Raw genomic sequence first — 27,942 nt, 5'->3', positions numbered from 1 at the left:
TCCTATTTAGACTCCAGCTATATGCTCAGTACTGGAGAGTTCAGTCACTGGCAGCCTCGGTTCACCTTTTGGATCAGACATGTGTAAGTGGATCGAGTGAAGTTCAAGAGTATTAGTAGGCACATTTACCCAGTTGTAAGATCATCATCTCTGGATTTTGGGTTGTGGGCTCCAGCCAGGCAAGGCTTACCTCAGGTGGTGCCAAACTGGTGCTATCCCTGCCTGTTCCAGCTGTGCGTCACTTCCAGAAGTGGTCAACATGTATGGCTCCTACGTGGAGTGGCAGGGTAGCTCTTTGCAATATGCATGGCCCAGGTCCATAGTTACTGCCCAGATGTGGGGGTGAGTGCAGCATGCAGAACTTCCCTGATTGCCCTTCCACCTACAGGCCTCAGGGACATGCAGACAAGCCAGTGCTCACCGCATGAGCCTCACTGGGAGCAGGCGCCAAAGCTTGGGGCTTCCATTCCAGGGTTCAGACTTGTTGTGGGTCAGAAGAAATGAAACAGCAGACCTGATTTCCCCCACTCGTTATCTAGTGTTCTAAGGACTCCATCTTGAATCTACTTGCACTGCTAGTGGAAGAGACTCTCCATCCAGTATTGCATAGCTTTGGTATTCTAGTGAAGAGTAGGATATCCCTTCTGTAAATGTGCCATCCCCGTACCCCGGAGGGCGTGTTCCACTTGTTCACCCCCTTTCCATCCCCTAGCCCCGTGGACCCGTCACCCTAACGATCGCCCCATGGCGTCCCAGTTAATTGTGTTAATAGTTTCCTATGTCTCTTTTCCAATATTTGTTGGCTTGCCTCCCACAATGGGGAGAGGAGGGTCTGGGCCCACCCCCTCTCACAGACCCCAGCCAAAGGCCCTAAGGACACGGACGTCAAGCTTGTCCGGTCCGGCTGGCGGGGGCCTTAGCCGAAACGCGCCAGCCCGCAGGCTCCACTTTGCCCGCCCTGGGCTGCTTCCTCTCCCCACCTGGGTTCTACCCGCCGAGCCGGAGCTTACCGCCTCTGCCTCGGGCCCATCCGGTGTTCTCTTGCAGGGGTGTCGCTAGCGACGCTCCCCCCCTCTCTCTCCTCCATCCGGCGTTTAAATTTCCGCGCCGCGGCCCGTGGGCGGGGCCACACCCGACTCGGTGTGGGCTCGATTCTGGCTCGTGGCGGCGGCTGCGGGGTGATGTCACGGCGCCCGTGACGTCAGCGGGATTCCCGGGGCCACCCAGATGTCTGGCCGCAGCAGCTGCCCGGGAGCACCTGGCACACCGCCGCATGGCTTGCGACGGGGCCGTTCAGGCGGCGGGCTGCGGGCTGTCTGGCTCCGCCACTCCCCACCCCGTCCCGAGGGCCGCCAGGCATACGGCCCCTGCGCGCTCCGGAGTGCGGGGCGTTTCTGCCCCGTCACACCTTCCTATTTTGAATGGACTCTTTCTGTATGCTAGGTCGGTGTCCTGATCTTAGTGCACTCTTGAATTTTGTTAATCTGTCTCCAAGAAGGCAGACAAAACTGTACCAGATACCTTCTGAAGCTTTGTTGTTTTTTTTATAAACTTTAATAACCATCCCATGGCTAAGTCATTGGTGGTGGCTGCTGCCAGTAGCAGGGCATGATCTGGACAGACACATTCCATATCCACTGATAAAGAAAAAGGTGGATTTACTGGGGAGAGAGTTGTGGTTTTCTTCCTCAACTCTTGATGTTAAGATCACAAACTATCACCCAGTCATAGTCTGTTATCAAGCCCATATGTGGGTGAAAAACTACTTTATTTTTACAAGACCTGTCAGAGAATAGAAGATGATTAGCTAATGCCATCTTAGTAAAAGGTAAAACTTTAGCTAAACAAACCCTTGTTCTTCTTTGACACTTTAGACTCTAGTGCAAGAGATTTGACATCTGCTGTGACCTTTAAGAATCATTGATTGCATGGCTCCATTCCTCATCCTTCACTATAGACATCAGACCTAAACTAGAGGGCCTTCCCTCCTCCATTTTATTTTACTTTTTTTCCCCCAAAGGGACAGAGTATTGGAAAAAATTTAAGGACTTGAGATTGACAGCTTGGTTTCCAGGTCTAATTCCATCTTCTAGCCCCTGATACCAGAAAGATGGAAGGAGAGGTAATCCTATCCACAGATTTAGTCATGCAATTTTTCAACACATCAGACCTCAAGTCCCAGTTTTGATGAGATGGTAGAATGTCAAGAACCAGTCAATCAGGACTGAAACATCCTCACATTTGGAGACAGACTAGACCATTTCGTCAGTGCTTAGAGGTGAATTACCTCTGACTAATGGGTTCAAGTGATTGTCTAAACTGGCTGTGTTATATAATTAAAAAGATTTTCTCCCGCTTACCCTTCCCTCTTCAGGGACCCTTACAAGGCTGCAATTCTAAATGCAGAAATGGAGCAATTGAGGAGGTTTCCAAATTCCTGAAGATAGCGGGGTTTAATCCCTCTTTCCTTGTGCAGAAGAAAGGGTGTCAGTTTCATATGTTGACTCTGGCCACCATAATCCCTTTTCTGTTGGTCTTGGAATGGTTTACAACTCTTGATCTAAAGAACATATATTCTGATAATTCTTCAAACTAATTACCAGTACTTTCAATTAATGATGGCCAGATGCCACCTGAAGTACAAATTACTTCCATTGGACCTTCTTGTAGGTGCCCAGAGTTTTTAAAAAAATGTGTGTCTGTGATGGGGGCTCATCTGAGGAATCAGAGTATTTTTGTTAATTCCTATTCAACTGACTGGCTAGTGAAGGCTACTGTGAATGAAGATCTGTTAAACCAGTGTTTCTCAACCAGTGGTACCCTTAGGGGTACTCGAAGTCTGGGGGGGGGGGGTACATCAACACAACTGAAATTTGGAGAAAAATGAATTTTTGTTTTAAGTTTTACAGCACTTTATTATTTTTGTACTTTTTACACCCCAAAATTTCATTGCCTGCCCGGCTACGATTAAGTTGTTTAAACAAATGTGTTGCAATGGTAGAAAAAAATTGTCTCTGAAAACTGTAGGTACTGTGGGTACTTATAATTTTTTTTTCCAAAGGGGTAGTTTATTAAAAAAAAAAAAATTGAGAAACGCTGTGTTAAACCATGTAGTCTTTGTGACTAATCTCTTTTCAGATCTAGGGTTCTTTCTTCATGCCTTAAAATAGATCTTCTGGCATTCACAAATGATCCCTTTTATAGGTATCCTACTAGACTTTACAGGGGTGTGTAATGTCATTTGACAGACATTTCTATTTTTAAATATTTGTTTCCGTTCTAGAGCAGTTCAGTTTTAATGCTACCTGCTGATCCAAAGTAAAGCACATTGAAGACTCATTGAAGCACATTTCTCCCTCTCAGGACCTTTTTCAGATCAGACCTCTCCTGTTACTATTAGCTCCTGCTCAGTCTGATGTCAGTAGCACAATGAATACTGGGACATCACACCCAAAATAGAAGGATATTGATGACCAAATCCTGTCTCAAATTTGAGTTTGGTTTCCAAATAATCTTCAGTGATTGGTGTTATCCTGTCTAGCAGAGTGGATGCTGGTGTGCCCTGGCACAGTGAGAGGAAGCGGTGATAACTGAAAGATATTTGTTTTGACTTGAATGTAAAGGTATGCAGGTTGGACTTCCCTTGTCTGGCAGCCTTGGAACCTGATCGGTCCTGAAAGAGGGAATTGCTGTACCAGGGGAGGTCCCCTGCTACATCTCTTCAGCCTGCCGCCCTCCGTGCTGGTGGCTCATTCCACCCTGGGTGAGCTGCTGCCTGCTGGCTGTCCCCAGTCATGGTCCTGCTCTGACCAGGCTGTCCTGGTGGGCTGCCACGGTCTTGGCTTTGCTGCTGCCCAGGTGACACTTGGCCTCTGTCAGGCTGTCATGGCTCCAGCCTCATTGCTGCTCAGACTGCCACGGTCACGGCTCTGGCTCCGCTGCCAGGTGGCACACAGCCCCAGACAGGATCCTAGCCTTACCAGCCTCCCAGCTCCTGGCCTTCCTGCCCTGGGGTACTGTCATCCAGGAACATCCATGGTCCTGCCTGATCCCGGATGTTGCGGGATCCAAGAGTCCCAGTTTAGGAATGTACTCAAATGCCCCCTTTTTCTCCAAGTCCACATGGTACATACTAATCCAAATTTTGCTTAGAACTCCTACTTGCAGATAGAGGAGAAAAATCTCATCTTTATGACTTCTTCCCTTATGTGATGGTTGCATTCCTATTTACAGCAGAACGAGTAAATGTTAAGTAAATGAGCTGTATCTGGCACTTTTGTTCAGAGAATCTTCACCTGATGCTTTTATTTTTTGGTAGGATTTGTTTACAATCATGTGCTTGTGTCGGATTTTTTGCCCTTGGGTATTTCCATATCTCCCAGTGTTTTGAATTTCTTTAAGTGTAACCTAAATCCTGTATTGCTTTATTTGTTGCTTAACTACAGTATAGGTTTTTAACCTTTAAAATACTGATGTGCTTTTAACCCTGCTCTGGCTTAGCAAAGATTTTTATCTGGGCATATCCTTCAGGTTTTAGAATTTTTAAATATTTAACATGGACAAACTGGTCCGGGGACTAAGCAGACTATGGGAACCAAGGGGCTAAAGACCTGCAATTGATCCTGAATTGTAAGCTTCTCACTATACTCCAGTCTTCCCAACTCCAAAAGTGGCACATTGTAATGGTGTCTATGGAAATAATAGATTGTATGATGTTCCTATCTTTTATTCCTATAATTTTTTCTTTTCTTCCACATGAATCAGAGCTCTAACATGAGAAAAAGGCTATCATATTGTGATGGACCAGGCCGGGTCTGGGAACAGCTGAGGGGTCCGCTCAGGGCGAATTGCTCAAACTTGGGGCTCCTTACAGCCCCAGACTGGAGACCTTTCCAAATAGGCCACAAACCAGTCCCACTGAGCGCTTCAGCCACCGATCTGGCCAGCCAGAAGCCTCGAGCAAAACCCCTCAGACACTCCAGCTCTCCCTGTGCCCCAATTAGTCCCGGGCCTAACACGCAGGTGAGGGTTATAGAACGCAATCTCACCTATCCCAAACGGGTTCTTCTGGTCCCAAGAAAGCAGCCACAGTTCCCAAGTCAATTTACACTCTGGATCTTACCCACAAGATCATGCTGAACCAATCCTTTAGAATCTACAATCTAAAGGTTTATTACTAAAAGGAAGAAAAGCATGAGAGTAAGGTTATTAGACAATACATTCCATGCATCGAATCACCCAGTTCTCGATACAGGCTGTTAGCAGGGACATTATAAACTGCTATCTTAAAAGTCTCTGATGTACATCCTATGTCAGGACGGGTCCACAGTTCTTTCCAGCTCGTTGTTTCCTGCAAGGCTGCATCTGGGATCAGGAGCTAAACAAGACTAAGATGGAGGGGGCCACATGGCACTTGTATACCTCTCTTGGCATCTTCCTGGCCAGAGCAGGTTACTTCAGGTCACATGGTCCATTGACCTATCCTTGTGTCCCAAGTCAGCAACCATTATCCTGGCTTCCTTGCAGATATCCAGACATTCTTCAGGTGTCTCTCAGGCACTTAGAGATCTATTGTCTGTGAAGCCTCACTAATTAGCATAGCCACTGGCTGAACATTCTTTGACCATTGCTCTGACTCAGACAGAGAACCTTCCAGCGTCCATAGAGTGCATGTTTATAACTCCCCATATAGACATCATACAAGTACATGAATAGCATATACAGATTCAGTAGAACAGATGCTTTCATGTGACACCTCACATGGCCCCCTTTGTACAGACTTTTGGGGCAAACACCCCCCCCCATGGGTGCAACAGTGATCCTTAGAATCCTATAACATGACACATATGTGCACCCCTGTAGCAGGATGTTAGAATTTTGCCCATGTGAGACAAGGAGGAAACTGGGAGAAGGATGAGGCCTCTTGCCTCAAATCCCAGTTCATGGCCCAGTCCTTTGTGTACATACATGTATCTGTCTTACAAATATAAACCATTTTATAAACCAACCAAAACTAGCTAGGCCACTGTTAGACAATCAATCCTATGTGCCTATTTTTTGTTTACACACAAAATAGTAAGCGTTGAGGTAAAACCTGTATGAGGATAAAATTGTGGAAGGGTTAGTAACGAACTTCATAGTTCAAAACAAAAAGCAAACTAAAAAGATGTCCATGTTTCAAAGAAGACTGATGATAGTGATTCTTTCTTACTGCAGTGCTATCAATTTGACAAAGCTTTCCGGTATTGGTATTGACAGATGTCCTGCATTCGGTCATTTTCTGATCTGAGGATGTTATTCATAGTGGTGCACAACTTGAAGTAGATAGACAATCTCAACATTTTAGTTTCATTTTTGTTTGTTGTAGATTAAATTATAGTGAAATTGAAAGGCATCACTTTAAAGATCAAGATGTATACTCTGACAAATCTGATAAGGAAAATGATCATGACCATGACGAGTCTGATAATGATGGCCTGGGGAAAAGTGAAGAAAGTGACACCGACACATCAGAGCGACAGGATGACTCTTATATTGACCAAGAACCTGTTGATTTTATCAGGGAAACTACCTATATGGAACAGGTTCACGAAGAACTTGGAGAGGTAAACAGTGTACTCTTAGTAGCATTTACTTTATTTCCAGATAGCAAACTAACTTAAGCATTTTAGAGGTCAAATGAAATGTCATTGGAAAGTGTCCTTGTATTGTTGGATTTAGTACTTCAGGGTGACTTGTGAAAGTGTAATTGCTTCCCGTCATGCCCTCGTATAACACGATCACCACTAATTATGTGCCTGAGCCATGTACTTTGCTACTGAGTTCTTTCTTTGGGATGTTCCTCAAATTTAATGAACTTGTTTTACACCAGAAAGTGCTTCCTGCAGCACAAATTGAGTCTAGTTGCTTGTCCTTTCACCATTAGTGATTGATTTATGTTTGCTTAATTTTAAGACTCTCTTCTCAAGGGAAAAGGGTGAGAAACTTTATTATTAAATGAAGTTAAGAGGCTTCTTTGTATTCTAATTTCTCCTTAAAGAGAGGCCAGCAGCCATAATATTTTCAGGACTCGGATGTTGATTTTGTTGCCTTCTCTTACTTAACAAATTTGTTGGTCTTTATAATGATTCTGACATAGGTTTTTGTATGGTAGAGCTCCATTGCCTTTGAAATCTTGAACATTTGTATGAAAAAGCAGTTGTTCCCATAAAAAATCACCAGTGCTATTTGAAATGGTAACACTCTGAAACTGACTTGACTTATTTGAGCCTTCCTCTGGTGGTTGTTCACTGCTAGAGACTTTTTTTAGCAGCAGCTGTACAGAATGAAAAATTTCAGAGGATGCTAATTTCTAGCCTACCTACCTACTGCTGCTGATACTAATTTCTGCTCCATAGGTATTTCAGCTTTATTAGACAAAACCAATCAGGTTTTTTTTATTGCAAATAAGGTGACTACTTCTTCCATAATCCTGCTTTTGTTTCCTGAAGCTCTCTTGAAAGGTGCAATATCTCCCTTTTCTTCTCCAAGTCGAGCAGAGTGTCATCTGGAGATGCATAGAGAGCATCATCCTGCTGCTGCTAGAGAGAGGGAGGAATATGGAAGAGTTCTGGACAAAGCAAGGGTGGAAACGGGGGTGAAATGGGCAGATTCTTCTGCCACATTCAAAATAAAAAAAATAATGTAACCAGTGTCCGCTGGCTGGCATATGCACTGCATGTGAGAGAAAAGGGAAACACAAAGCTAATGTCTAGGAAAGGAACAGGCTTCTGACCATCGGTCTACCCTATAAGGCTCTCTTAATATAAAATGTAATATACTTATTGGTGCAAACCCAATTTTAAAAAAACCCATTCTAGATAGTGTATCTGATATGCTATGTTAATCCGGTAGCATATGTTAAACTTCTCAGAATGCCTCTAATGGGCCTAGTTCCCATACTCTTAAAGTAGTTGGTTAGGTATAGTGTATTCTAAACCTAACTTATTGCTTGTCCTAAATGTGTGTGGTTTTTTTAATAGGACACATTAAACTGTTTCTGTGTTTCTACTTTTTCAACAACACTCTTTTCTTGGTGGCAGGCAGGAGAGGCCTGTCAAACAGAAACCGTGTCAGAAGAGAACAAAAGCCTGATCTGGATGCTATTGAAACAAGTTCGTCCAGGAATGGACCTCTCCAAGGTTGTACTGCCTACATTTATCTTGGAACCTCGCTCTTTCCTGGACAAACTGTCTGATTACTACTATCATGCAGACTTCTTGTCTGAGTGAGTTAGTTCTTTTTACTTTAAAAATAAATGTTATTAAATAGTGAAATGGCTTTGCAAGATTTTCTGTCTATCCTGTTAAGCTGATGTTAAACACTCGTCTAACAATATATTAAACACCATATTGTGGGGTTTCATTGGTATATTACTTCCTAAAGTTCATAAAGTATATCTTTCTCAAAGGCAAAGTTTCCTGGTAAGAAATTGATAATCACTTGACAGACCATAGGAATCTTTTGGAAACTTCTTAAAGCATAGGAAAACAGCAGTTAGAGTCATTTGGTGAAAGCAAAGGAAATTAGATTTTTCTAATTATCTACAAAGCAGGACCATTTTAAATAGTCCAATTAAAGTGTTTTTTTTAGTTGCATGAGGGCCTAAATTAATTCACTTGATTTATGTGAGAACCAAAAGGAATAAAGACTTAAAACTGAATGTTTCACTTCAACTTTCAGTCCTATGAATTTCTAAATCAGTGTCTTTCCAGATTGGAGAACTGTAGGGTTAAGAGTTGCTGTGCAAGGACCCAAGTATTTTACATCTTCGCAGTGGTTAGGCTAGCCAGAATTGGACATACTGTATATACTCAATCATAAGCCTGTTCATTCATAAGCCAACTCCCTCCCCTTCCCCCCCAGTTAAAAAAAATTGTTAAAATTACAGTGACCCATTCCTACACTTACTCAAAATCTGCAGTTTGCAAACTTTTGGTCTCAGGTTGTCAGTGTAAGCTATTGGCACATCGGGACATTTTGTTTACCTGGAGTTTCTATCTACAGGCATGGAATTCTGCATCTCTGTGTCTATGATTTGCCATTTCTGGCCAACAGGAGAGGTGGGAAATGGCAGCTAGTATGTTCCTTGGCCCATGGTGCTTCCTGCAGTTCCCTATTGGCTGGGAACAGCAAACACCAGCTAATGGGAGCTTAGGGGCTCTGTGTCTGCAGACTCTGCAAGCAAGCAAGCAAACAAACCTCCCAGTGTGCCAGTGGCTTACCCTAACAGGCTAGGAGCTGAAGTTTGCTGACCCCTGTTGTAGATAATGAAATTTAGTTCAGAACTCGCTTCTTTAAAAAAAGTGCTATTTTTTTTAATTTAATTTGCATGAAATTTGACCCTTCCACTTCATAAAATGCTAGACCATCAAGGAGCGGATAGAGGAGGCATCTGAGCCTCTAGCTATCATCTTTGGAAAATCATGGGAGACAGGAGAGATTCCAGAAGACTGGAAAAGGGTAAATATAGTGCTCATCTATAAAAAGGGAACCAAGAACAACCCAGGAAACTACAGACCAGTTAGTTTAACTTCTGTGCTAGGGAAGATAATGGAGCAAGAAATTAAGGAAATCATCTGTAAACACTTGGAAGGTGGCAAGGTGATAGGGAACAGCCAGCATGGATTTGTAAAGAACAAATCATGTCAAACCAATCTGATAGCTTTCTTTGATAGAATAACGAGTCTTGTGGATAAGGGAGAAGCAGTGGATGTTAGTATACCTAGACTTTAGTAAGGCGTTTGATATGGTCTCGCATGATATTCTTATCAACAAACTAGGCAAATACAACTTAGATGGGGCTACTATAAGGAGGGTGCATAACTGGCTGGATAACCCTACTCAGAGAGTAGTTATTAATGGTTCACAATCCTGCTGGAAAGGTATAACAAGTGGGGTTTCGCAGGGGTCTGTTTTGGGACCGGCTCTGTTCAATATCTTCATCAACGATTTAGATATTGGCATAGAAAGTACGCTTATGAAGTTTGCAGATGATACCAAGCTGGGAGGGGTTGCGACTGCTCTGGAGGATAGGGTCAGAATTCAAAATGATCTGAACAAATTGGAGAAATGGTCTGAGGTAAACAGGATGAAGTTTAATAAAGACAAATGCAAAGTGCTCCACTTAGGAAGGAACAATCAGTTTCACACACACAGAATGGGAAGTGACTGTCTAGGAAGGAGTATTGCAGAAAGGGATCTAGGGGCTATGAGACAGCAGTGTGATGCTGGAGATATTTAAGAGTAGGTTAGATAAATGTCTATCAGGGATGGTCTAGACAGTATTTGGTCCTGCCATGAGGGCAGGGGACTGGATTCAATGACCTCTCGAGGTCCCTTCTAGTCGTAGTATTCTATGATTCTTACAATCAGAAAAATACAGTGAGTGATAGTATTATGGCACTGGTGTCAGTCTGCTACTGTGTAATTTGATCTCTTCTTGCATGTCGAGCACTGGACCTCCTCAGTCTCTAGGCAAACTGAAAATAAGAATCAATAAAATCTTTACTAAAATTAAAATAGCCTATCATGACCCCTCGCATGACAATCTGTAGTGCTTCTTTGAAATAAGCAAAGAATAATTATAATTTGACAGTGATAAAGCAGGTGACATTCCTTTCAAGTTCTACAAAATCTATAAATTATTTTCTAAGATTTTCATGCTAGTTTTTAAAATGAACAATGGTGAAATAAAGAAAATTATCTGCTTATGATGCAGCATTTAAACTTACAGTTGTTGAATATGCAGAAGCAAACCATATTTGTGCTGCTGCTGCTTATTAATTCTACATCACTGAGAAGCAGGTAAGAGAATGGCAAAAAAATAAGCAATACTAAAAGGCATGCCAAGAAGCAAAGAAAAAAGAAAGTCCAGCAAGGTGCACTTGATTTCCGAGGCTAGAAAAAGATCTCTATAGAATTGTTGAATGGTGACAAAATGGGTACCTTGTCACTAGAACGGGAATTCATCTGCATGCTCTGTAAATGTCAAAAGACAACAAATACAAGTCAGAAGACATTGGTGTTTGTCACGTTAGTGGGTTGCTTCTTGAACCATCTTGGTCTCTGCCTTTCGCAGCAAACAAAAATAGCACAGAAGCTGCCAAGAGACCAGGAAGAGAAAATCAAATCTTTCCAAAGATTCATTGTAGAACATTGAGACGTAAAAGTATGGATGAAACACTGTTGACATTTGCTCTCCCGAGTAATGGAACAATAACTGGTGCCGGTGAAAACAGTTTTAATTAAAACCACTGGCCATGAAAAAATCCATTTTACAGTGGTTTTGTCATGTTTGGTCAATGGATCAAAGTTCCATCCTGTTGTTGTTTTCAAAAGAAAATCCTTGCCTAAAACCATGACACTTCTTGGGGTGTCATCATGTGTACACAAGAAAAGGGATGGATGGATGAAAGTCGGACTATTGAATGACTAGCAAAAGGGTGGAATAAGAGACCAGGAGCACTTCTCAAGAAACCTATGCTTGTTTGGGAACATGTTCAGGGCACACAGTACGGATGGGGTGAAATATGGCAATGTGGCTTGAAAAAAATATGGGTTTGAAATATGTGGTTTCAAAAAAATTAAACCTATTTTGGCTGTAATACCTTGAGGCTTACCTTCTGTTCTACATCTGCTTGATGTCTGCCTGAACAAACCCTTTAAAGACAAGCTACGCAAAATGTGGTCTGACTAGATGTGCTCAGGCATGATAAAGGTGACAAAATGTGGGAGTCTTAAGAAGCCCAAAATCAATTTTGTTGCCCACTGGGTCTTAGATGTGTGGTAGTCCATTCCCTTGGAAATGATGATCAAAAAATCATTTTGAAAATGCTGCATCAGCAATGTGCTTGTGTCAAAAGACGACACCATCTTTGCTGCTGACAAGGAATCTGAGTCTGAGGACAGCATTGCTGACATACACGATGACAATGCAGGAGCAGCTCTTACTGAAGCTGAATTTGATGAACTGATTGGAGACTGATTCAGAGTTTGAAGGGATTTAAGACTTTTTAAATTAGTGCATTAAACTATGAGATTAAAACATGGAGTGTAATTTTGAAGGTATGTGAATATATAATCAGTTATTATTGTAGGCTTTTTTGTTAGAGTGCATTCAAATAAATCTACTAAAACTTGTGTGTTTCTTCTGGCTCCAACTTTTAAAATACAACAGAGTCCTCAGGATGATCAGTTCCCAGCCCAACTGGGTAAACCACTGGAGTGCCAGGATGTTTGTGTACTTGAAGTGTCGGCAGGCATGGAGCCTCTCAGCTATTGGCTAGCATCCCTCAGCCAATGGGAGCTGTGGGAAGCAGTGTGGGCCAAATGGTGTGCTGGCCACCACTTCCTGCCATTCCTGTTGACCCAGAACAGAAAACAGCTGCCACTGGGAGCTGAGGGCCTCCGTGCCTACAGAATGCTCCAAATACATAAAATGTTCTAGCATGCCAGCGCTTTGCCCTACTGTCCTGGGAACTGAAGTTTTCTGACTCCTCCCCATCACCACCAACCAAGTTTTAAAAAAAAATTTATAAAACACAATGACCCATTTGTAAACTGACCCCCACTCTTCACTGCATCATTTTTTACCAACAAAATCAGCTTATGATCAAGTCTATATGGTAATTGGCTTTGCAAAAGAATTTTTTCCCCACAACCTTTTTTTCCTCACAAGCTTTAAAGTGAAGGAAAAGACAATTCTCTGAAAACGGAGCCAACAATCTTCCAGTCTGTTCTCAAGATTAAATTTTCTTATTCCTTTTTGTTTTGACAAATATTTAATAATAAATGCAAAAAAGGTCCTACGTCCCCCCCTAAAGATTCTAGGGTGGATTACACCACATGGATCCACGTCTAACTACAGTATTTAAGTGTATATACTTTTGTTCCGCTCTAATAAAGGAAAACAAAATATTTAGTTGAATTTCAAGAATCAAACTGCGCTTTTTGATCATAAAATAAGCATTTTCTTGTATCTGGAAGCTTATTGGGACTCTGTTGTTAATTTCCTCCTTAGACCTCACTGATCTGATTAGCAGCAGTATCTTTTACAGTAGCAAAAGTTTCCAGTGAGATGCTTGAGAAGTAGTTTTTGGTAATACTGTCATCTTTCAGAAGCATTACTTTTTTTTTTTTTTTTTTTTTTTTTTGGGGGGGGGGGGCAATTTCTTGGCCAACTACATGCCAAATGATGTTCTTGACCCTTATTCTGAGTAGTTTCTAGCTATGTCCTTTCATTTACCAGTGAATCTGGTAAAAACTAATTACAAGAACCATTCCCTGCTCAATAGTTAATATACTATAATGCATATCAGTGTAAATAATATGCTGATAACGTTGGAAGGAGAACTATGATTTGTTTTAATTTTATCTTTAATCCAGTAATTGTCATGTTTCATAGGGCTGCTCTTGAAGAGAATGCTTATAATCGTATGAAGAAAGTAGTAAAATGGTATTTGTCAGGATTCTACAAAAAGCCAAAGGTAAATTTTTGCATCTTCCTCTGCTATTAAAAGATAAACTTAGTTGTCTTCTGGTAATAGTAGTAACCTTAATACTTTTAGTTAATTTAAAAAGTGATGTATACAAATATGAAGCTGCTATGCTTTGAACTCAAGCCATGCTCAAGCCATGCTTGAAATGGACTGCAATTAATATGCAGTTTTGGCAATGAATTGTGCGGTATGCATTTTCAGCTAAATTGGGTAGTTGTTATATTCTTGATAGTCATGCTCTCAATGAGGAACATTGATCTCAGTAGAACATTACAACTACAATTAGATAGCAAAATTTCTAATATTTTATAGTTGGCCCCTTACTTGCTTCTAACGCATCATCTTTCTAGTATGCTAATGGGTAAGGTGTTGAATGACACACAGCATGCTTCTGCTTAACTTCAGACTGATAGTGATGAGTGTTTAAACCAGTTCTCCCACAATAGTTCAACTGCTATATAGTCCATCATAAATGTACACAGAATGAGACAGGATCTCAAAGGAATGATGAGTACCTGTTTTTAATCTTACTCAGAATTCATGCAGTTATCTTCAAAGTTGGTGTCTATTCTAGTGACCTCTCCTTTTTCTTTTCCCCCCTTTCCATTTGATAGTACTAATACCATTTTCTGTAAACTGTTTTGCATTTTCTTGATTGTATTGTCTGATAGAAATCTCCAATGTTTCTGTTCAGGGACTAAAGAAACCATACAATCCTATACTGGGTGAGACTTTCCGCTGCATGTGGATTCATCCCAGGACAAACAGCAAGACTTTCTACATAGCTGAACAGGTATTAGCAAAAGAGATTTTGCTATTAACTAGGGCTGTCAAGTGACTAAAAAATGTAATCGTGCGATTAAGAAATTTAATCGTGCGATTAATTGCGTGCACCTCCCCATGGAAACGCCGCCGCGGCGTTTCAATGGGGCAGCACTGCCTGGAGCCTGGGATCAGCTAGAGCCCCAGCTGCTCCAGGGCTCCCTGTAGCAATGCCCCTTTGAAGCACCAGGGCAGCGTTTCCAAGGGGTAGCGCAAGGCATAGTCCGGGGTCAGCTAGAAGTTCCCAGCTGACCCTAGGCTCCATGCAGCACTGCCCCTTTGAAGCACCTCTGTGGCACATCAAAGAGGCAGCGCAAAATGGAGCTCTGGATCAGCTAGAGCCCCCAGCTGACCCTGGGCTCCATGGCAGCTGCCCCTTTGAAACGCCAGAGGCGGTGTTTCAAAGGGGCAGCTGCCATGGAGCCCAGGGTCAGCTGGGGGCTCCCCAGCTTTACCCCGGGTTCTGGGGAAATGCCACGCAAAGCCCAGAGTCAGCTGGAGTTCGGCATTTTAAAGGGGCAGTGGCAGCACAGCTGATCCCAGGTTGCATGCGGCACTTTCTCGGAACCAGGGATCAGCTGGGAACTACAGATGACCCTGGGCTCTACTGCCCCTTTGGAACATACGGAGGTGGCGTTTCTAAGGGGTAACTGCCGCACAGCTGATCCCTAGCTCAGTTGTGAGGCGGCTGGCCCTTTGAAACGTCGCCTCTGTGCATTTCAGAGGCGGCAGTAGAGCCCCCATCTGATCTTGGGCTCTGCGTTGTGCTGCCCCTCTGAAGCACTGCAGCAGCACTTCAAAGGGGCAGCACAGCATTAATGCCTGCGATCAATGCGTTAAATAATTTAATGCCTTAATCCTGGATTGCGTTAATCGTGGCCTGTAACATGTCAATTGACAGCCCTACTATTAACCTGAGTTTTTAATATATGCCAGCTGTTAGTTAATTTTTGCTTTGATTTGTCGAACAGATAAAACATAATTATGTGTAGTTATAGTGGTCCCAGTTTGGCAAGGTACTTAACATTTGTGCTTAATATATGAGTAGTCCTAGAACTGAATCTGAACCAGTATTTAAGAAGTGATTTGATATCTTTATTTGAATGTCTGTTTGCTTAGGGGAATGGCTGGTACATGAATTACTGAGCATCCAGACACTACATCATGAGCAGATGCTAATTTTGGACATAGCGGGACAGTTCATATGTTGTTCAAATAGTACTTCTTAGGTCATTTTCTCAAGGATGCCAGTGTTAGTCTTGGGTTCTAGAGCAGTATCACGGAGAAGGAAAAACAATTCTTCACCAAGAGTAAGCTTTTGTCTGTGAATGTAGTACTGTCATTGATCCTCTGTCTTACGCCAAACCATAAATAGGGTTTCTAAAGAGACAGAGGGGAATTAAGGGATAGATGGAAGAAGTGGTATAATTTGTACCTTTGATTTGTTATGGAAAATTGAGATTGAGAAAGTGAGTACATATTCCTAATTGCTACTCAAATAGTTTTTTGGCCATGTGTCTTACAGTAAGGCTGTAGTAAGACAGTACTACTGAGTAAACTCTACTGCCTTTTATTTCTGAAAAAGAAAAAGGCAGATAGTTCTGGAACTTGGCAAAAGAGACGGTAAAATAACTGCAGTCGGTAGGCCAGAAAATCCGAGCAATGGTACTTCTTGTCCACATTGAGGTGGACAACCTGGGAACTGGGACACTCACAGAGCTAGTGAGGCAATTCGTGTATTCCAGCTACTGAGATTAATTATTAAAAGGTAATGGTGGTTGCAAGGGACAATGTGTGTTCTTGCCAAGTATTTGAAAACTTTTCAAGAAGTTCTGATGATAAACCTGGTGTCTTTGAAGGTACTCTGGATTTTTACCAGACATAGGTGGTTATACAAGATATTTCCTAAACATAATATTTGAGACACTTATTTTTGTAATAGTCTGGGATTTGAAGTTTTCTACTAACACCTTGAATTCAGTAACGATTCTGACTTAATTTCTTTGATCAGATCATATATTTAAATGTCTTCTATGAAAATTACAGCTGCCTTTCTTATAGATGGTTTTCTTTGGCTTTTAAATCACGTGCTTTCTGTAGCTCACTTATTAGAACAAGAAATTTTGTACACTTCACTGTTTGTATTCAACTTTGTTGCATTATAGGTATCTCATCATCCCCCAGTATCTGCCTTCTATGTTAGCAACCGAAAGGATGGGTTTTGCCTTAGTGGTAGTATTCTGGCCAAATCCAAGTTCTATGGTAAGTGCTATGTGCTTTTTTTATATAAAGTTGAATCCCAATATATAATTGGGATCAGAGCCAGATAAATCAGAGAATGGGTAGCTGGGCTTCTCGAAGCCAGACCCAGGCAGCTGATGGTTCAATAAATATGGAGAATCAGATAATGGAGGCTAGATTACATTGGATACTACTGTTTTATTGCACAAGGAATCTATAAAATGTTGGAAATGCAATTTGGTGTTTTTATCAAATAAATGTAAGGAATGCCTAAACTTCTAAGGATTATTTAAACAGAGAAACTGTGCTTAAAGCTTTAAGAATCACTTACGAAAAAGTAAGAATCAGATTTTACTTACTTACCATTGGTGTCTTCTTCCTCCAATTAGAAATGCTGGGTTAATCACTTCGGTATAGATATTACATTGTGTGAAGTGGGGGATGTTCTTCATCATATGGGCTTCAATGTAAGGACAAAATGCAACAAAGGTTGACTCATTCTCTCTAATCTCTTGCTGATTTACAGGAAAATACTGTTTATTGTCCATTGCATTTTTCAAAGCTTTGGTGTAAATTGGCTTCCTTGTCTTTTAGGGAATTCATTATCTGCCATATTGGACGGAGAAGGTCGGTTAATGTTCCTGAATAGGGGAGAAGATTATATAATGACCATGCCATATGCACACTGTAAAGGTAGATTTTTTTTTTTCCTCGTTCAGAATGTAGAAATCTTTTTTTAAAAATCCTAGATGTTTCTAATTTGTAGATAGGATTGAGTTAGAGAGAACCTACTGTTACCCAGAAGGCTGAGGTAAACAATTGCTGTGGGCAATTTAATTAAAGCCTAATGCATCTCCCCCACAGAAGCCAGATTCGACCTGGTACCCGTATCTATCACTGGGGAACAGCTAGTCACAAATCGGGTCTGAGATGGAATTTAAGGCCAAACCATGTATTTTAAAAAATTGTGAACACGTATCCATCAACAAGAAAACAGTAAATGTCCCACCCTATCCTGGAAGAAAAGGAGATAGAAGGTCGCAGGCGTCCATTACCGCCTTCTGTGTTTTAAGTATAACCCCTTTTGTATACGGGATCTTTCCTACCTCATGGCTAATTGGAAGCCTTGAGGAAGGACTGCAGGGAGCTCCCTTGGGGTCCCAATTATTTCCGGATCCTGAGTAGGTTTTCGAAGTATATCCTTGCCTCTCCAGATTCCTTATCTGGACACCCTCCGGATTCCTTATCACCAATCCTTAGGTTAAGTGAGGTCCGTAGGTGTAAAATGGTGGTCTAGTCCCAGAGTCCAGGATCACCAGCCCCCAAAAATCCTTACAGAGAGGAGACTTCTCTCACCCTCAGGATGGCACAACTAGTGCTGGACCTGAGCAGCCTTGGCCAGGCCACGTGTGGATGGCACTCCTCAGGGTTGACAGATGAAGACGAACAACACAGCTATAAGTGGATCGACGAAGACCAATGGACGGGTAGAGGAGAGCCAACCCAAACCATTCTTAGGGGAGGGTTTATAAAGACAGTAAAGCGGGAAACTGGATTAGTGAGTGGGGTACAACAGAATAGGGCGGTGTGCATAAGGAAAAGGATGCTGGGTGCATATTCTGGCTGCGCACGCATTGGATTGGTGAGGGGTGCACAGGTTTGGAGCCATGTTCAGAGGCCAGAGAGTGGAGTGCAAAGCCTTCTTCAAGGTGGTTTTGGAGGGAAGGGACACGGCTGAGGTGAAAAGGGATCAGCAGACTCCATTTTAAATCATAAACTCCATTTTAAAAACACCAGCCTGGGTAACACTACTGTAAAGTCAAGGTCTCTGAACATACTTGGCATTATTGTATGCAGGTTCTTCCAGAACTACAGAAGAGCTCTCTCTAGCTTAAAAGTTGCTTCAATAAAAGTTATTACCACCCCCACCTTGTCTCTCATGCGTACCATTGACAGTTCTCTAAATCTATGCTTCCACATCTGTTAATACTACAAGTACAGTTGTGTGGATGAATTCCTACTGAGTGCTGTATTTTTGTTTTGGTAAACTTTGAAGAAAATCATGTCACATTAATTACAAAAATATATAAAGTCACTTGGAATTGCACTAAAAGTAATTAATGAAGTCAATGGCTTGGGCCATTTCTGCTCCTTTAAAAAGAAACAAAAGGGAAAAAAAACAATCAAGTTACACCATTGCTTCCCTCTGGAGAATTTAATCCATTGTCAAAAGTCATTCCTAATTACTATTTTGCTTTTTATATTTTTAATTTATTTCCAGTTCTAGTTTTTTCTTTCTTGACTTCGTCTCATCAGTGTGGATACAATATTATACTTCTTGCTGTGGCTGAAATGTTTATGCATTTTGTTCAAATACTTGCCAACATATTTACCTTCATGTTTGTACACACCATCTTAATTCAACCTGATTTCACATTGTTCTTTCACGATGAAACCAGCCCTTGATCTTGTGATCACTGCCATGCAGTGCAGCAGAATTGCTGCTGTTCAGCTTAAATATTGAACCGGTGGATTAGCTGCCTACCTAGAAGTAAAAGATCCGTTTGAGACTTCCTTAAAACAGTTGAGGATGAACCATTTGCCATGGCTAACTTTCAATCAATGAATTTAGAAGTGTTTGTGTTCCATCAGTGAATATCAAAAATCCTAATATCCAAGGGTGTATGTATGATTTGAGTACAGTGGGCTTGTACCTATTTGGCTTTTGTCATTTCACTCTATGGGAAGTAAATGAGTGCTTCTGAGGAAGCTATTTGGGCAGGTACTGGGTGCTGTGGTGATGAGAAACAATACATAATACATTCAAATTGGTCTAATTGTAACATAATTTGCTGTTTGTTCCAATATATCCAGCCATATATTATGTAGCAGAGTAGCCAAGTGTCCTGTAAATGCTGTCACTTCTGTATAAAATGATAAATTGCAGCAGAATAATGTAAACAGAATTACCTCTAGTAGGCTGGATTTTGGAAAGCTTATCTATGCTCTTCTCACTTCTTTCCAGATTTTTTTAAAACTCGTTTAATCCTAGAAAGGGAAGAAATTTTTGTGTGTTTTCTGTGAAATATTTAAATACAATATTCAATGTGCCAGCATCCACCGCATAACATAAAGGGCTGTGTATATTCATGATTAGGGGAGATTCCCCCCTCTCCCCTCCCAAGAGAAGATAAAATAGCTCCCTTAGCTATTCCCATGGCACTGATAAATATTTACTCTAAGGTTTTTGACGAGAATTTAAGGCTTGTTTGTTTTGCTCAATTTTAAATGTCAATTATCAATAGAAAGCAACTGGACATTGGAGAGGAACTCAGTTTGCATGTTATGTAAAACATGTGCTGTTTTCCTGCAGGAATTCTTTATGGCACAATGACTTTAGAGCTTGGGGGAATTGTCAACATTGCATGTGAGAAAACTGGATACAGTGCAACAATTGAATTCAGACTAAAGGTAAGTGGGCTCTGTATGTGGACACAGGGAAATTTAAGATATGGAAAAATGGATGTATCTTTTACCATGTCATATTCAGATTTTCAGTACAAGTATTGATTTAACACTTTTCTGGAAAATATATAGTTTCTTTATGCTAATTGCTGTATATCAAACAATGTTAATGAAGCTAATCTCAGCACAAGTGACTACAGTATTAAAGTGATAGAAATGTAGCCGTGTTAGTCTGGGGTAGTTGAAGCAAAATGCAGGACAATGTAGCACTTTAAAGACTAACAAGATGGTTTATTAGATGATGAGCTTTCGTGGGCCAGACCCACTTCCTCAGATCAAATAGTGGAAGAAAGTAGTCACAACCATATATACCAAAGGATACAATTAAAAAAAATGAACAAATATGAAAAGGACAAATCACATTGCAGAACAGAAGGGGGATGCGGGGGGGTGGGAAGGGGGAGGAAGGAAGGTAAGTGTCTGTGAATTGCTGATATTAAAGGTAGGGAGAGTGGGATGTTTGTGAGTTAATGGTATTACAGGTGATAATTGGGGAAACTGTCTTGGTAATGGGTGAGAAAGTTCAAAGACTTGTTAAGTCCTTGTTGGTAAGTGTCGAATTTTAACATGAATGACAGTTCAGAGGATTCCCTTTCAAGTGCAGATGTAAAAGGTCTTTGTAGCAGAATGCAGGTGGCTAAGTCATTTAGAGAGTGTCCTTTCTGGTTAAAGTGACAAGAAACTGTTTTCTCTTTGTGATCTTGTCTGATATCTGTTTTGTGGGCATTAATCCTTTGGCGAAGTGTCTGAGATGTTTGTCCAATGTACATAGCAGACGGACACTTTCGGCACATGATAGCGTAGATTATATTTCTGGATGCGCAGGAATATGTGTTCTTGATCTTATAACTCACTTGGTTAGGTCCAATAATGGTATCAGCAGAATGAATATGTGGACAAAGCTGGCAACGGGGTTTGTTGCAAGGGAAGGTACCAGGGTTGGTATTAGTGTGGTATGTCCTGTGGTGGTTGGTAAGAATCATCTTGAGGTTAGGTGGTTGTCTATAGGAGACTATGGGTCTGTCTCCCAGAGCCTCTTTGGGTATGGTATCCTGTTCCAATATAGGCTGTAGTTTATTGATGATGTGTTGGACAGGTTTAAGTTGGGGGTTGTAGGTGATGACAAGTGGTGTTCTATTGTTGGTTTTCTTGGGTCTGTCTTGAAGTAGATGGTTTCTAGGTATTCGTCTGGCTCTTTCAATTTGCTTTTTTGTTTCTCTGGGTGGGTAGTTGAGATTTATAAATGCTTGGTAGAGATCCTGAAGCTTCTGGTCTCTGTCAGTGGGGTTAGAGCAGATGCGGTTGTATCGAAGGGCTTGGCTATAGACGATGGATCGTGTGGTGTGTTCTGGATGGGAGCTGGATGCATGTAGGTAACTGTATGAGTCGGTGGGTTTTCTGTAGAGAGTGGTGTCTAATTTTCCATTGTTGATTTGTACGGTGGTGTCCAGGAAGTGGATCTCTCGTGTAGAATGGTCCAGGCTGAGGTTGATGGTGGGGTGTAGGTTGTTGAAATCTCTGTGGAATATCTCCAGTGTTTCTTGGCCATGTGTCCAGATCATAAAGATGTCATCGATGTACCGTAGGTAGAGGAGGGGTGAAAGGGGACGGGAGTTGAGGAAACGTTGTTCTAGGTCAGCCATAAAGATGTTAGCATACTGTGGGGCCATGCGTGTACCCATGGCTGTGCCGCTGATCTGGAGGTATAAGTTGTTCTCAAACCGGAAATAATTGTGGGTGAGAACAAAGTTACATAGGTCTGCTATCAGGTTGGCAGTAGTGTCCTCTGGGATAGTGTTTCTAATTGCTTGTAATCCGTCTTCATGTGGGATGTTGGTATATAGAGCTTCTACATCCATGGTGGCAAGGATGGTATTATTGGGGAGGTTATCGATGTTTTGTAGTTTCCTTAGGAAGTCAGTAGTGTCTCGGAGATAGCTGGGGGTATTGGTTACGAAGGGTTTGAGAAGAGTGTCTACATAGCTGGATAGACCAGTAGTGAGCGTGCCAATACCAGAGATGATGGGACGTCCGGGGTGCCCAGGTTTATGGATCTTGGGAAGTAGATAGAACAATCCTGGTCGGGGGTCAGAAGGTGATTCTGTGAGGATTTGTTCCCGAGTAGCTGTGGGGAGGCTTTTAAGGAGACAGTGTAGTTTCTTTTGGTAGTCCAAGGTGGGATCAGAGGGGAGAGGTTTGTAAAATGTGGTGTTTGAGAGTTGTCTGGTTGCCTCCTGGTTAGAGTCGGCCTTATTCATAATGACCACAGCACCCCCTTTGTCAGCTGGTTTGATTACAATGTCCAGGTTGTTTTTGAGACTCTGGATGGCATGGTGTTCAGCGCGGCTAAGATTGTGTGTCGCTTGTTGTCGTTTGCGAATAATGTCAGTCTGTGCGTTGTTGCGGAAGCTGTGTATATAGAAATCCAGATTGTAATTCCGACCGTCAGGAGGAGTCCATATAGAATTATTTTTCCTTTGGTGTTGGTAGGGGGGATCTGGTAGGTCAGATTGATGTTCAGTGGTGGTTTGGAAATATTCTCGGAGACGGAGGCGGCGAAAAAAAGCCTCAAGGTCACCACAAAATTGTATCCAGTTTGTGGGGGACGTGGGGCAGAAAGAGAGACCCCGGGACAAGACAGACTCTTCTGCTGGATTGAGTTTGTAGCTGGAGAGGTTAACAATATTATCCGGTGGGTTGAGGCAGTTGCTGTTGTAGCCAGTGGTATGGAGCAGGTTAGAAAATTTATTGTCTTTTCTTTGTTGTAGGGAATAGAAGTGTGTATAGTAGATTTCTTGTCTGGTGGAACAAAAGTCTTGCAAGGTGTCAGTCGGTGTGGATGTTTGTCTTGAGATGAGACGATCTAAGTTAGAAATGTCATTCTTGATGGTTTTCTGTTTCTTGTATAAAATACTTATCAGGTGGTTTCTTAATTTCTTGGATAGTGTGAGGCAGAGTCTTTCACTGTAGTCAGTGAAGTATGTTGATCTTAGTGGATTGTTCACTTTCAGTCCTTTGGGTACGATGTCCATTTTCTTGCACTTGGATAGAAAGATGATGTCTGTCTGTATCTGTGCGAGTTTCTTCATATGGTTGATGGATTTCCATTCCAAACGGCTAACAGCATCATCAATATTTACATTGATCATTGGATAGAATACTCTTCTGGGTCCAAAGGTCAGAACTTAAGCCCGGACCCAAGGACTTTGGCTCAGACCTGAGCAGTGCACTATTACACTGAAACAGTGCTGTAAGACTCCTCCAAAAGGTGTTACTTTGGTTTAAATATCTCAAAGTTCTTTCTCTGTCGAGGTAAAATTCCAGGATCCTCCAGGGATGATGCCACTGTTTTGACCAATTATCCTGATGTTAATAAAACTTTCTCAGCATAACTCTTGAGAAATGGCAGAATGACTGAACAAGGTGTTATGGGCTCAACCTTAACCCTGGGATTATATAGCCATGCTAGAGGCTCTTTTAAAGTGATTTTGGCTATCTCACCAGAGAGTCATAGCTACATGGTTTAGTCCCAGTGGTTGACTTCACACTAATATTATCTCTCACTAAAACAATTACCATTTTTCTTTTTGTTTTGCAGCCATTTTTGGGCAACAATGACAGTGTTAATCAAATATCAGGAAAAATTAAACTGGGCAAAGAAGTTCTGGCTACTTTGGAAGGCCACTGGGTGAGTAGTGAATGTGTCTGTTAAATAAACTGTCTGTTTTGCTAGTAATGGTATGTAAATAGCACTCTTTTCAAATTTGTTGTAAATTCACCTAGATTTATAGCTACTTCATTTTGGCTTTAAACATTGACACTTATCAGGAGCTCCATCTTTATAATAGATATCTTGTGTGGAATGACTCTGGAATCTAAATAATGCTGATTTTTAAATGAACCTCTTGTTTTTATTTCTGAAAGAAACAAAGTAGGACAAAAGAGATGCAGTGCATTTGTGAGACAAAGTATTTTGAAAAAAATAAAGAAATTTGTCATATGTAGCACACACATACATTATATATATATATTATGTCTTTAATACAGTGGTCCCCAACCTTTTGGGGCCCGGGGGCGGGGCCTTTCACGCACTGGGCATCCGGGGGCGGAGCCGCACACACGCCGCATGCCTGGTGCCTGCACTGTCCATGCGCCGCACTCCCGGGGCCAGCACCACTCCTGTGCTGCACGCCCAGGGGTGGAGCTGCCCGTACGCCATGCGCCCGGGGCTGGTGCCGCTCCTGTGCTGTGTGCCCAGGGGTAGGGCCGTCCATACGTCATGCGCCTGGGGCCGGAACAGCCCATGCACTGCGTGCCCAGGGCCGGCGCTGCTCCTGGGCCGTGCTCCCAGGAGCCGGCAGCGCCCATGCGCCGCGCACCTGGGGCCAGTGCTGCTCCTGTGCCGTGTGCCCAGAGGTGGGGAAGCCCATACACTGCGCTCCTGGGGCCGGCACAGCCCATGCACTGCGCTCCCGGGGGTGGGGCTGCCCATGTGCTGCACGCCCGGGGCTGGCGCTACCCCTGTGCCGCACGTCCGGGGGCGGGGCCGGCCCTGATCAGTCGGCGGGTACACAGAAATGTACCGGCGGGTGCCATGGCACCCGCGGGCACTGTGTTGGGGACCACTGATGTAATACAACCTAAGGGAACTAAAATGGTGGGGAGGGCGAATTGAGGTAAGAGCCTGGCATGAAATTACTCAGGACTACTATGAATGAAGAAACAGAGGCGGGAGCTCCTGTTGTGTTGTATCAGGGCTCTCCAGACACAGATAGCTAATAGACACTCTGGTAAGTAGTCATCTTTCAAAAATAAAAATATATTGACTTTTACATTATTAAAAATATCATACTTACTGGCAAGGTTTAAAAAAAGTTGCAGTTAATTACAGTTTTAATCACACTGTTAAACAATAATGGAATACCTATTTAAATTTTTATAAATATTGTGGATGCTTTTCTAAATTTTCAAATACATTGATTTCAATTACGATACATAATACAGAGTATAGTTCTCATTTTGTATTTTTGATTACAAATATTTGAACTGCAAGAAGATGAACAAAAGATACAGTAGTTTTCAATGCACCTCATACAGCTACTTTGTTTGATCTATGACAGGATTGGGCAATAATTTTTGCAGGGGGGCCACTTAATGAATTTTGGTACATGGTCACAGGCCGGTTCCATCCCGGAAGGATCAAAGTCTTAGACTGGCAAGTTCTGGCCTGTGGGCTGCATCTTGTACAGCCCTGATTTATGGGCTTGTAGCAATACTGAAACTCTGTAAGCATACTCTTTCACAAGTAGCAGGATTCATTTGCTGTCAGTGTGTTATGTGCAGCATAAGAACTGGAGATGAAAGCTGGAATGTTTAGCAGGTAGGTGGTACTGCAGACTTGAAGTACCTCAATGGTATTCGATCTCAGCCTTACAATAGCTACAGAGAAATATGCAGAAATTTGTAAAGAACAAACTTCCCATTCAGAAGACCTGAACTTCTGCTGCTACTTTTTTTTCCCCAGTGTTGATAAATGTAAAGTAATGTGCTTTGGAAAACATAACCCCACTGTAAATATCAAATGATAATGTCTAAATTAGCTGTTACCACATATAGATCTTGGAGTCTTTATGGATAGTTCTCTGCAAATATCCATTCAGTGTGGAGCAGACATAAAAAAAGCAAACAGAATATTGGGAATTATTGAGAAAGGAATAGAAAATAAAATAAAAAAATTGCCTTTGCCTAAATCCATGGTACCCTCACGTCTTGAGTACTGTGTACAGATGTGGACTCCTCTATCTCAAAAAAGATACAGCAGTTGAACCTCTCTAGTCTGGCACCTTTGGGTCCTAACTGGTGCTAAACCAGAGAATTTGCTGGCTAACTAAAATCATGCTGGACCACAAATGTTGCCAGACCAGAGCATGCCAGATTAGAGAGTTTCAACCTGTATTAGACTTGTAAAAGCTTCAGACAAGGAATGGTTGCCATATAAGGAGAGATTAATAAGACTGGGACTTCTCAGCTCAGAAAAGAGATGACTAAGGGCATTTATGTGCGCCCGACTAGTGACCAGGGCCGGCCCAAGCCATTCTTGTGCCCTGGGCGCCTGGCGCATGCATGGCACCCAGCAGCCCCAAAAGGTTGGGGACTACTTTTATAGACTAACAGATGTATTGGAGCATAAGCTTTCGTGGGCAAAGACCCACTTTGTCAGATTCAGTGGGTCTGTCCCCACGAAAGCTTATGCTCCACTACATCTGTTAGTCTATAAGGTGCCACAGGACTCCTTGTTTCAAGTGTGTGTATTACAAGATTATAGGTGTCCAAAGTTAATATGAAGAAATGTTTTTCATTATTTTAAACCTAAATGTTTTCTGAAAGGTGTAGATGGGTATTTAAAATAATCCTCTATTGTGTTGGGAACGCAATAATATTATGCCAACATATTATACCAGATAGACAAAATTTGTAGTCTCACAAAGAAAAATACAAAAAAGTAAAGCGACCATAAATATTGTGAAATAAAATTTGATTTTTAAAATATTTAGTTCTAGTGCAATATTTCTTGTGTAGTTGTAAGACCTAACATGAAACTTTTTCAAATCTCCTATGTAGATCATGAAGGGTAAAAGCAAAATCTTCATTTAATACCTATAGTATAACTTTTTTAAGAGTTCTAAAAAACTCTAGTATTTTAAGAGCTCTCTTTTGACACCACACACTTTTTTTTAAATAACTCGTTACAAAAGATTGGTTGGCCTGGGCAGCTAGAAAGAAGGAGATTGCATATGGGATTCCTGTGTACTGCAAAATGTTTTTCAATATTACCCATCAAAATGTATAAATAAAACACTCTATGACAGTAGCATATGCTTAGATTTATTATAAAGAAAAATTAAGTAATGTTCTAGCTTCTCTAAAATACAAAATTTAACACACACACACACACACACACACACACACACACACACACACACACACACACACACACACACACACACACACACACACAAAATAGTCCAACCTTCCACAATAGTGTAAAATATTCCTAAACTCATTGGAAACAATTAACACTAAGCAGAACCCAACTCTGCCCAACTTTCTGAGAGCAGGTCTATGAATAAATAGGTAACTTTAGGTCAAAACTCTAGAGAATAGAAGAAATATATATATTCATTTTAATTAATATCCTTTGTACTTCAGTTTCCTGCTTGAGTCATAATCAGAGTTCCCCCCAGAAGCTCAAAGTAATATAGGCCAAAATGTATGGTGAGATTTTGTTATCCTGACACAGATGTGTTTTGAAAAAGTTAGATAATCTGGTCTGAATCTGAACAGTTTTCCAATACCTAGATTTTAAAGTAAAAACTGTCATAGCTGTAAACATTTTCCTGTTTGTATTTGTGCTGAGGCAATCTAGATTCATCCAATAGTACTAATCAGGACAATTCTGCTTGAGATCACCTGGACATTATAGTCTCTTCCATCATATCACAGCTTCTGCCTATGATTTCAAGAACTCTTTATGCTTCTGCTGGTGAGATTCAGAACCTGATCTCCACCAGTAGTATTCTAGCTTCATCATCTCCCACTACTTTGACAACTAATATTTATAAATCAAAATATGAAAGTTCTACTACTACAAAATCTATTAAATCAGTTTTATTAAAATTTTAAATAGTCCTGCTAAATCAGATCAGTTTATCCCCAAATGTAGCTTTCTGTAGGCATGAGCTTTTATGTAATTTAAGAATATTGTTTCCATAAATTTATTTTCCAATCAAGAAAATAATTGTGGCAGAGAAATATA

At 41.6% G+C, this 27,942-nt stretch overlaps 1 protein-coding gene across 7 annotated transcripts in view; it reads left to right on the top strand.

Moving 5' to 3' along the window:
* OSBPL8 (oxysterol binding protein like 8) overlaps window positions 1-27,942 on the top strand; it is a 157,837-nt gene that overhangs the window by 118,280 nt on the left and 11,615 nt on the right. For all 7 annotated transcript variants that reach the window (XM_075932114.1, XM_075932119.1, XM_075932151.1 and 4 more), the window contains 8 exons: window positions 6,368-6,605; window positions 8,082-8,266; window positions 13,445-13,526; window positions 14,233-14,331; window positions 16,526-16,622; window positions 17,196-17,294; window positions 19,975-20,072; window positions 23,725-23,814. In XM_075932114.1, the coding sequence (XP_075788229.1) occupies window positions 6,368-6,605; window positions 8,082-8,266; window positions 13,445-13,526; window positions 14,233-14,331; window positions 16,526-16,622; window positions 17,196-17,294; window positions 19,975-20,072; window positions 23,725-23,814 (988 nt within the window). The remainder of the gene's footprint in view (window positions 1-6,367; window positions 6,606-8,081; window positions 8,267-13,444; window positions 13,527-14,232; window positions 14,332-16,525; window positions 16,623-17,195; window positions 17,295-19,974; window positions 20,073-23,724; window positions 23,815-27,942) is intronic.

The sequence above is a fragment of the Pelodiscus sinensis genome, chromosome 1 (assembly GCF_049634645.1).
Source record: "Pelodiscus sinensis isolate JC-2024 chromosome 1, ASM4963464v1, whole genome shotgun sequence".
In the NCBI taxonomy this organism is placed as follows: Eukaryota; Metazoa; Chordata; order Testudines; family Trionychidae; genus Pelodiscus; species Pelodiscus sinensis.
The sequence above is the reverse complement of the archived record's forward strand: the minus strand, read 5'-3'. Positions and strand labels throughout refer to the sequence as shown.